At 34.7% G+C, this 11,662-nt stretch overlaps 1 protein-coding gene across 1 annotated transcript in view; it reads right to left on the bottom strand.

The window, feature by feature from the left end:
- Nucleotides 1-228: 228 nt before the first annotated feature.
- SPTLC1 (serine palmitoyltransferase long chain base subunit 1) overlaps nt 229-11,662 on the bottom strand; it is a 36,765-nt gene continuing 25,331 nt past the window's right edge. Inside the window, exons 10-15 of the mRNA XM_071731430.1 lie at nt 11,352-11,447; nt 10,952-11,048; nt 9,810-9,864; nt 5,368-5,485; nt 4,438-4,511; nt 229-3,988 (exon numbers count right to left, since the gene is read on the bottom strand). Of these exons, the coding sequence (XP_071587531.1) occupies nt 3,895-3,988; nt 4,438-4,511; nt 5,368-5,485; nt 9,810-9,864; nt 10,952-11,048; nt 11,352-11,447 (534 nt within the window). The 3' untranslated portion in view covers nt 229-3,894. The remainder of the gene's footprint in view (nt 3,989-4,437; nt 4,512-5,367; nt 5,486-9,809; nt 9,865-10,951; nt 11,049-11,351; nt 11,448-11,662) is intronic.

The raw sequence follows: 11,662 nt of genomic DNA, 5'->3' as shown, positions 1-11,662 counted from the left end.
TTGAAATTAGTCATGTAGAGAATTGTCCTTCCCTGATAGATACTTCCAGCAATCCACAGCTCAGCTGATTTATTACCTTGTGGCTTTTATTATGCATATTTTGCAATGACCTAGCACACACTGGACAAGAAACTAAGATCTGAGAAATCCATGAACAATAAGACAGAGCACGTCCATTACCTTATTAGTATGAACATTGCCTTAGATAAAAACACAACAAAAAACATGTTATCCAGACACTTTCTTTTATTATGACACTGAAACACTTTAACGCACAAACGCTTTGTTTTAGTTGTAAGTATTTTCCTCTTCTTACAGCTCAAGTATTTACAGCTCAAGTACATTTCTCAAGTCATCTTAAGATGCAGGACACTTGCAGTAGTAACTTCATAGATAGTGAATACCAACACTCTACAACCCTGTTTAGAATAATGAAGTCCAGATGGAGTAACAGAAAGGAGACAGTGCACCATTTTGTGCAGGAACTGGGATCATATTTCAAAGGTAAAAAAAAAAGTTTAAAAATTCAGTTATTCAGCCGTCTTTTCCTTTCTTAATGCTCTCCTTATGCATTTCACCTCCTATCCTAAAATAATGACTACTGTAATAAACAGAAAAGGCATCTGTAGGTTTTCATATAAAAACAATGAACCTGTAAAAATAACAATCAATTATTTCTAGATAGTCAAAGAAAAGATCTCTGTTTATTTTTAAATAAAGTATATATATACATGTCACGTAGACACGTTTCTTCAAGCTGAAATATCTTTCTTTTCAGTCCATTCCAGTCCCCATGTATTGCAAACAATTATGTTCATCAGGACAATTTCAATAAACAGCTACCTTACTACAGTTCAAAGCCTTTCCTTCTCAACCACCACATACTAATCTTCAGTAAAAAAAAAAAACAGAACACCAACATTTTTTTTAATGACAATTATCTTGATGCTTCCACTTCACTGAAACGATGTTCCAAATACCAGGCAAGGCAAAATACATAAATTAGTTGAATACAAATTAAGAATACAAATAGTTATTTTCAGGAGAAACTCTAAAGTTTCTTTCAGGATAAGTCCTTTTGTGTTTTATACATCTAACAGTATCCTGCTGAATCCAGGTATTTACTAACATCCCAGCCTTATGCCCACATCTGAAGAAATGGATTAAAAAGTCCTGCTACAGCCAAGCAATTAAACAAAAAACACAACACAAAGCAATTAAAACAGGCTTGCTCATGTATTTATCAGTTTACACCATGGAGAACTTAAGCACCTTAACAGGTTTCTGATTTTTTTTAATGTACAAAGTTTAACCAGAATTACCTGCTGTCTCCCTAACCCCAACTAACTTTTTTCCCCAGACTCACCCTTTACTTCATCTGCTTGCCATGTCAGAGCAGGTTTTTTTTTAAAAAAACCCAAAATGATATGGTCAGACATGCTTAAATGGCCAGGGATCTCTCTCTCCACCAGCTATATCTCAAACATTTTCATTTCTCACTGGGACCATGTATATAACCTGTCAGTACAACACAAATTGTAACAATAATTCAAATTATATCAACCATAAGATCTTTAATTTGATCTTACAGATCTTTAGATCATTAAGATCTTGTTGATCTTTAGAAAAGGTTTTCTTTCCTAGATATTAAGCAAAAACAAATGGACAAAGGCAGTTTTACCAATATTTTAATGCTGTGTGTTTGCCAAATGAATCAGATGATAGTATCTCTTAGCAAAACACGAACTTGGAATACCATCAGAACTACTACTATTACTATCAGAACTACTTACACACAGCTTTGAAATTGCCAGAAATTCCACTATGCTTCCTACCATTTTAGGTTTTATCACTCCATTTTAAATGAAAAAACAAAAGCAAGAACAACAAACCAGACCCATGTATCTAAAGATGTTCTTAGTTCTCAAAAGTGCAACAAAAAAAATTCCCTCCATTTTCCGACAATGTAAAACGAAATGCAAGAAGTGAGTATAAATTCTGCAACCTCGTATTTTAATGATAACTGGTGATTTGCTTGCCTTGAACACCAAAATATTTATTATGCTGCATAGGAATTCAAGTACCTCATTTTTTTTCCCTACTTATACATCAAAGGCTTGAGTTTACTTCAATATTCAGGTTTCAATTATCAAACTAGAAATGGCTCACAAGCTCAAAGTATAGTGGTAAGTTTTAATTTCCGTTTCTTGCAGTTTCTGAGGGCCTTGAGAAGATTGATTTTCTGCACCGAGTCTACTCTGTAAAATGGGAATCAACTTACTTCCTTACATTTTTGTTCATTTAAATTGCTGGCTTCTCACAGGCTTTAACTCAAATATAGTAGAGAAGATATAATAAGCAGTGAGATATGAATACTCCTTCATATTGGGATGAAGGTTTCTCCCAACTGCATTGACAATTATTTGACTGTTTAAAACAGTAAAGCAAAACCACAAGTATCCCAACACAACTTCAACTGGTTTATCTAAATGTACACAGATGAGAAGTTTTGAAAGCCAGTGCAGGAAGCCATCAAGAACTGAAGGAGGCAAGTTAGACTATGCTCGCTCATCTTATGCAGATTACTCAACAGAATAGGGCTGATCATGCTACAAAACCTAATTATATGATATGTAAATTTCTGAATCAAACATGATTAACTTCTTATTTAAACGATGATTCTCAACAACAGTCCCATAATTCTTTGTAGCAGCAACCAAAAAGGCACATGAGTACAAACCAACCCAGAATTCAGATCACGTATAATATAAAATTTTGAAGTGGGCATTCTTAAAGTCCTGAAGCACATTACTGTAGTTTTACTTTATACAAAGGTACAGCTTTCTGTCATCCTTCCTTGCCAGTCTCCTCTAATTGGTGTGTCCATCTGTGTAACGTCCATCTGTGCTTACTAAAACTCCTGACAAAAAAACCTCCAAATATTACTATTCAATTATGTGCATATGAAGCTGTACTTCAGTAGTATCTGTACCATATAAACTCTGGTTGGCTGTCTGTGAATCTTTTCCTCTAAGTCATAGCTGCTTAGAAATAAACACACCATTTCAGTGCTTTGAAGTAGTCTGAATAAGCTAGTATTTAGCTGCTGTTTCAAAACTTTGGTTCATTCTTCATATTGCTCATGACTCCTCTTCAAGATTGGTAAAAAATCCTCTCTGACTAAACACACTATCATGGACTATATATACTAGTTTCACAATTCAGAGGTGTCAGTTTAGATGTCTGAAAGTCAGTAACAGGAAAATCCTCACCCATAATGTCAAACATGCATATAATTATATATGAAATGAAGAAAGCAAATACAATTTAACATGAATTTACCATTTAGACAATGAAATTATCTGGCCAGGCATTCTTAAAAACTAGCTAACAAAAACTGTTAGACAAAGATATAAATAAAAAAGAACTGAAGTTTCTTCTATAATTCCATAATAAATGACAGAGCACCAAATTATCCATCAATATGTTATTTTCTCCCTTTTGGCAGTATTATGAACAACATATCTTTACTAGGGAGGAGGAGGGGGAAATAGTGTCTTCAAATTTATTTGAAGTTCTAAAACATCCTGAGAATATGCAGTGAAAACAATAAATTTTAAACGATTTTGGGAAAAAATGGCTGTTTATACACATTTTTTAAAACACTTTTTTCTCTCCAAACCCTTAAAACTTTTTAAGATGCAACATGTGTCATTCACCAGTTCCAAAATTCACCATTCGTTCCCTCACAGCATTTCCACTACTGTGGAGCAATCTTGTTAGTCAAGTTTCAATGCCATCAATGGTAGAATTTGAATATCTGAAATGAAGTCACTATACAGTGTAAAACACTTATCCTGATAATTTGAGGAAAGAGGAATCCACAACAGCAGTCTAATTCAATACAGATTGTGCAGCCTCCTTAAGAAGTGATGCAGCTTTGTCCAGTTCTTGTTCTGTTTGTTCCACTGTTATCACTACTCGAATGCTAGAAAAAAAAAAAAAGCCAGAACATACACTGTAAACTTTACTCCGTGCCTTCAGCTTTAGACTTCACTAGATCACTATGCCCAGGAAAATTATTATTCCTTGAAACACAACCAGAAACAAGGCATATGTCTAAATAGAAACACTCAGACTAATTTCCTCTCAGCCCCCACTACCCACACCACAGAAATATGACTGTTATCCTTTTTATCTGTGTCTGTGCAGCTCAGGGAAATGTGCTTGGTAACAAGCAACATGATGATCACTGAGACTGGAGTAGTTTTGATACAGTCATTTCAGGGTATTAGCATCTTGTAACAGTCACTGAAAACACATCTTAAAATGAAGCCTTTCCCATTTTCTCACAGTACCAACAAAAACCTATCATTGTATGAGAAGAAACAGAGTCATAATTACTAAAATGCATTAATGTATTTACTTTCTACTGACCTAGGTGCAGGAAGACATTTTTCTTCTTTATCCAGGTATCGGGCCTGAGTTAATGCTATACCACTATTCATGCACTACAAATAACAAAAACACAGTAGTCACCAATCTGGGAACTTCTGATGGCATACTCTTTTATCATCAAATACACACAACTAACTTCAACAAGTTTGGTGCCAGAATAACTAAGTTCTTTCCAAAATGGAGGTTTTGAAGCTGTGCAAAATCGTCTGTAATTTTAAGACAGCGTAAACTTATAAAATTAATTAGTGTGTAGCTTCATCGCCAATAGATAGGACAAAAATGCTGTATTAAGCACAGTATCAGATCACATAAGTCTGTTTTCAAGGAAATCAACTCTAGAGTTTTGTTCTGGTGTGTGGCCCTGTGCACCTGCCAGATGAAATGTTAAATTTGTTAGGTCATGTCCTTCATGTGGCAGGAGAAGAACCAACGTGTGTCAAAGATGGAAAAAATACTCCATACAAAACATGAAATTCTTCACACAAAAACAAGTTTATAGAGTAAGCCAAACAAAATTACCAAAAGCTAGACCTCAAATGGTTAAAATGCACCATCAGAATTCTATTCAAGTTAAAACCTTAATTGTTTTGAACACTATAAGAGTATTCTAACCAAAAATTTTATATGCAAATTTACCTTGTGTTTTGAAGTACATAACAGGAAATAATTATTTTCTGAAGCAAAAGGCCTAACAAATATTTTATCCCGTGCTATAGACCTCTATATTTGCAGACAGACTTTATTAGAAGATGGTCTTTAATCTAGACCTACAGTCAGAAAAGAAACTGAGTTTCTTGCAGCATTCCTGCAAGACATTCTAAGTCACTCAACAAACCTCCATACACATACACATTTCATTATTCACATCCAAAGGCAATGTTATTATTTATTCATTATAGGGTCACTTACATAATCCACAACTCTTTTGAGTAACTTCACATCATTTTCTCGAGATCCAGAGCTCTCTTCCAACTGTAGATGTAATGTTGGAGAAAAAGATTCTCCCACCACTTTTAAGCCAGAAATCCTAAACCAAATAAAAAAATCTTTAACACATAACCTACTTCAACAAATGTGTTAAAGTTCTAGGTAGTGTTCTCCCTTTACAGGTGGTGAGAAGAGACAGATATTTCACTTTATGAATACTAATGCAGACAAAACTGAGGTGCATTTCAGCTTGCAAGAGGTAAAGATAAGAAAACTTATCAAGTGAATGTCTTTTCTAAGAAGTGTACAAGTTTGTGTAACAGTAATGAATCTCCTTTTGCAAAAAGGAGAAAAAATTCAGGAAAGAATCCTTATGAAGATGTAGGAGAAATGTCGGTGCTAGGTCTCTATGTTACTGGGGAAAAAACACAGCTAAGTAAAGACTCCAGAGTCTATATGAAAGAACAGATCTCCTTGACCATTTTTGTTATAAGAAGAAACAAGCAAGACTTCTGATTTTAAATTATTTCCTATAGCAAATCCTTACAACATCATCTGTCAGGCAGAAGCTCCTCTAAAACTAGTTGTATTACTAGAATTGTGCCCACATATGTAAATAGGAAGGTGTTATTTAGGTTCCTAGAATTTGATTGAAAGGTTGAGATTTCATAGTCCAAAAATGACTGAAATCTGACTGACATTGTCCTTACACATCATATCATCATATTCAGAACTTCATTATTCCCCTTCACAAGTTTATCCAATATCCAAGAAAGACCTCTGGTTTCTGGAATTAAGATGTTCCATAAACACACCTACCATCAGCAATAATTCCTGACTTTGATGAGCTTGCTCCACACACACTGTAAGTCAACATCCACATTTTCGAGTATGTTTTCTATTTTTACAAGTTCAAGACCCAGTCACCACAGACATAAATCCATAAACAACTGAACTGGAGCCTACAGGAGAGTGAATTTGCACTACAAACACACCAAATCAATTATAACCTCGAAAAAATAAACTGTACTCTAGCATGGAAAGCATCTTGCATTATTTCTACAATGCCATTTCAAATCACAGTCCTTTCCAGAAAGACAAACCAAGCTGATATTCTTCTTCAGTCACAAAACTGCAAACATTCTGGTGTCATACACTTGCAAACTAACAAAACAGAGGCTATTTCTTTAATAAATAAGCACATACACTACATTTGTCTCAGTACTGCACACACATCTTGGAGACAGAACACAAAAGGAAAAACAGTCCAAGGTCCAACTAAAAGGTAGAAAGACAAAACACAGAACAGCTGCATAATATATCCATTCTTACTTATGTTCCCTAGGAGTGACCTGACTTCTAAGAAGTGCCATTTTACAAGTAGGGAGGTAAGACTGAAAGCTGATGAAGTTTCACTGTAATTTAAATCTAACAGCTGAAGAGCAGAATTTAAGGCAATCTACAAAACCAATTAGCTTTTGTTCAGAAAAACACAGTATTACCATGTAGCTATAAAATAGTCATCTTCAATTTAAACAGATAATAAACTGATCCCGTCCAAAGAGTAAATTATGAAAGATCAGTAGAAAGCAAGCTTTGTATCACTTCTACTCAAATTTAGTCCTTACGTGAACAACATACTTTGTATTTGCTGTATATTTTGTCATACAGGCTGCTTACAAGCCTCAGACTCAGTTTTCATCTTAAAACGTTTTCTGTCAGTCACAGCTGTGGCAAAATGAACTACATAGCTTCATGTGAAGAAACCTAAGAGTTAATATGAGGTATTCTGATGGAAATACTTCAACTTTTGTGTTAAGTATTAATTATGTTTTTCTGAGCCTCTAACAAATTAAGATTCAACAGGTATTTGAGAACCCAAATGGCATGCACACTAACTTTCTTGGAATCAGAATTCACTTGTCATTCTGGAAAAGTGCATTTTTCAAGCAAAAATTTAAAACTTCCATATTAAAAAGAGACAAGTCTGAAACATGAGATTTTGAAGTAACAAAGGAGAAAAGACTGCTTCTGTATTACTAAATTAAATACACTTTGGACGGGTTTCTGGCTCAGTGGTGACTGGGTACAGAATAACTCATATTCATACTTAAAAAATCTGAGCCTCTACATTAAGGTGTTCATAGCCAAACTGACTGCTGGGAACAGCTCCAAGCTCACACCAACTCTTGAACTGTGTATCCATGAATCCTTTCTAAAGAGAGTGCTGCTTGACCTGGGCCAAATCCATGCCAGTATCACTCTGGAAGTTTGATAAAGTAGGAAATCAACATCCAGTACCAAGGAATGCTTCCTGACATTAATGTACCAATATGGATGTAGCTTCTGGGAGCTCCCTCCTCACAGCTTTCTACACCCCAGCTACAAGGCTCGTCTGCAGAACTATCATCTATTACAGGGACAGTAAGTAAGCATGCAGGATTCAGAAGAATTCTTCCATTTCTTTCAAAAAACAGCACTTGGCTTGTACCCAGAGCAGGAATAAACACATTATTTCTCTAGCTTACAACACTATGGTTTCTTCTCCCAACATAATCCATATCTTTTTAATGTTAATTATGCACTGGTCCTTAAATATAAAGTTCTACATTTCACAGGTTAGTTACATCCTGGCTAAAAAAAAAAAAAAAAAAAAAAAAAAAGATTTCCTCTCAGTATGTTTGTTCTCTTATGAGAAGGAGAGAAATTGCATTCTTTCCCACTTGCTTTGGATACAATTCTATCACCATTCTATGCTTTCTTTTAAACTAACAGTTCCATTCTATCATTGCCAGAATAGTATGAAGAACTTCAATCCATTATATGCTTCTTCTAGTATGTTTATTATTAAAAGAAAACCACATTGGATCCTACAATTATTAGTTTGAATCTTCTATCCTGTACTGCTTTATGCACTCATTAGAATAGCTTACTTGCTTGCTGTAGGCTTACCCAGTTCCCTGGTGTCATTAAATTTTTCCAGTATGACCTCAAAGAACTACTTCCTTTGCAAGTTTTTTTTTTAAAACTTAGAATACCACACTGTTTTTCTAAGGCAAAAATACTGGAGTTCTATTACACAGACTCAGCCATTTTGCAAACTCATTGATTTGTGGCTATACTAATCACTGGAGTAAAAAATTAGAATCAGTCAAAGGTAAAAAAAGTATCAGCCATGACTCACTTGCTTCTGCTTTACAGCAAGTATTAAAAAGAAAAAGGTTGATACGTTTTTCTTATATTTTCATCCTGTATTTTAAACATATTTACAATTATCACCTTAAAATTACAGGTAGAGAAAAATGTTACAATTATTCTCCTTTTAGCTAAGTCATAACATTCTATTACTAGAAAATAAGAGATGCTAACAGTTCTCAAGTTACTCTAAAATTTTTATTTCAAGTGTAGACAAATCCAGGTATCTGTGACTGAAAGCCTATGCAATTTAAACCCATGCTGAAACAGAACACAGCAAAAAAAGACAAGGACTATTTGATGATAGGATTACTCCAGAGAAGATGAATGTACTAACATAATATATTATCTAAGCAGGAAACCACTTACATGAAATAACAAGCAACTCACTGAATAACTAAGTAATTAATACTACCAAAAAAATCAGCTAATGTAATTTGCTACAGATTTTGTGTGTTCAAATGTCATTCTTTTCTGTAGTATGCAACAGAAAACTGTTGAAGAAAATTAACCATAGTATACCAGCTAACATAGCTATTCTGCACACTGAGCAACTGTTGAATACTCACAGTAATTTCACACTAGACTATATAGAAAACTTGTTAGGTGAAATGCAATTACTCAGTACAGTCATCTTCTAAAATAAGATGGTGTTTGGAAGTCTTATCCAGCACCCTTATTTTTAACATAAATTCTACAATTTTCTATTTGCTTCAGAATAATGAATACTTCTATTACTTTTTAATATTAAAATCTCATAAAGAAGAACAATACTGTTCTTAATGTTAAAGATGACTGCAAGATGCATTGAATTGCCTGAAAGAGTATCTGTTAAGCTACTTGGTATACCCCAGATGGTTTTACTCACCAACATTTTAATCAAAATGCTTATCAGCACTTCATACAATTGAAATCTATTACACCTTCCTAAAGACTGTGTAAGGGCTTGCATACATTCTCACTAGCATTAAGGCATAGTCTCTCTTGAATACCTGTAAAGAGATTTTTCAAACTCGGACTCTTTTTTTGTAGCATAATGGAGACATCTGGAAAAGGATTACTTTCTTCCATTAGTATACACATAATTTAGTATATACATCCCAATATAAGCATCAGTAAAACCAGAAATAGATATGGGCAAGGAGAGTTATTTGAAGTTGGCATTATAAAGGTATGATCAAATAAAAAACAATCAACACCCTCCAAAAAAAAGAACACTAAACACTTACCCCTGTAAAGCTTTGTGAATTCGTTCGCATTTATGCCGAAGAATCTGAAAAATGTCTACACACATAAAAAATAAGAAAAAGAAAAGGCTTGGATAACCTTTAAGATCTGACAAATGCATTGCTTCCTTTTATCTCATTAGTCCAACTGCATTGGTTCATTATCATACAGAAAGGTGACAAAAAGATTGGATAAGGGGATTGAAATGGCATGTCCAACTTGTCTATAAAATACCTACAGCCATGCAGACTCAGCTGCTTAATCCTTTCAGTAATTCACTGCAAGTGGTTAAACAGGGAACTTTGGCTCCTGGATCTGTAAACCTTGGTTCTTTTCCTCAGTAAAGGTTCTCCCTCCGTGACTGCCAACACTTCCACAACTGACTCTTTTTTCTCCTTTTGATTAACTTTGGGTTCCCCAGTAGTTCTCATTGACTTGAGACAAATTAAATACTGCAGCTCTCTGCAGACATCCTCCATCCAATCTGACTTTGTATACCTCTCACCACTTGCAACACCACCACCCTTCCCTCCTGCCTCAGGAAAAAAAGAGTATTTCTTAGGTTCTGGCAACAAGGGCAGTTCTCTGACTCATAAGCAGGAACTCTTGACTGCCAACATTATCCAAATGCCCTCTGCTTGGTCCTGCCAAAATTGCAGGTGGTTGCACCATCACAGTTCCTGAGATTCTTGCCTGAAGGCTTACTTGACGAAAGCATAAAACTATAGTGAAAGCAGGAAGGAAATGGTTGCTCAGTCCATATATTTCCATTTGTTTCTCTGTAACCTTCCCTTTCTTCAACTGTCTTGAAGGAATCAATTTCCAAGGAAGAAGCATATCACTAGTCCATATAGCAGAATAAAAAGTTATTTGCATAGCGATAACCATCTCTGTCCCTCTTAGCCTCAACCAACTCATTTTCAGCTGGAAGGAAGAAAGAGGAGAAAATGCTGAAGAAAAGCAGGGTGGGAAATGAAGAAAAAATGAAGAAAATGAAGAAAAAATATCATGCATGTAAAGTTAATTAGCTGTAAAATAGAGGACTTGAAAAAGTAAAAGGGTGAGGAATCAAAGCAGGGAGAAGTACAAGATAACAGTTTTGAACAAGGAAAGACATGTATTCAGATTTTCCTGAATTAAGTACCTGGATTATCTTCCATAATATTCAGAGCCTCAATAGCAGCAGCAGCTAACAAAGGAGGTAGGGATGCAGAGAAACAGTAGCCTTGACCAGACAATCGCTGTCAGGGGGAAAAAACATAATAAAACCCCAACTTGTTTGTAATAGTATAGACAATGTTTTAAAAGTCAATTCACATACATTTAAGCAATCTCTCCTTCACATTTACAGGTTCATGGAAGGATTTCAAAGAAGGTATCCAATTAATCTAGAATATATCATAGCACAAGACAGTTTTTCTATGGAATCAAGTGTTGGGCAGTAATTTACATCTTAACACTTCTTGCAAATTTATATTAGTAACTAAATCTCAGTTCTAATAAACCTATTCTGCCGCACCACATAGAAATGAGACCAGGCTTACCTGATGGTCAATAATAAAAGATCTTCCACAGCAAAATCCTCCAATAGAAGCAAGTGAATTTTCCATGTTAGCACTAATAAGATCTATATCATCAATCTGCCATATAAATTGAAAAGTTAAGAGATGCTTTTGATTACATCAAGATTATTTACAAATCTATTAAAAGACATATCTTGTTTCATAAAATTGCAAGTTCTAAAGAAGATCCATAAAGTTACCACAGATAAAAATGCAATTAAATTGAAATAACTACTTTCAATAATCTTTAGGTAATATATATAGGATTACTGTTTTCCAGGCACTGCAAAGTG

The sequence above is a fragment of the Heliangelus exortis genome, chromosome Z, assembly GCF_036169615.1.
Source record: "Heliangelus exortis chromosome Z, bHelExo1.hap1, whole genome shotgun sequence".
Taxonomy (NCBI): Eukaryota; Metazoa; Chordata; class Aves; order Apodiformes; family Trochilidae; genus Heliangelus; species Heliangelus exortis.
The sequence above is the reverse complement of the archived record's forward strand: the minus strand, read 5'-3'. Positions and strand labels throughout refer to the sequence as shown.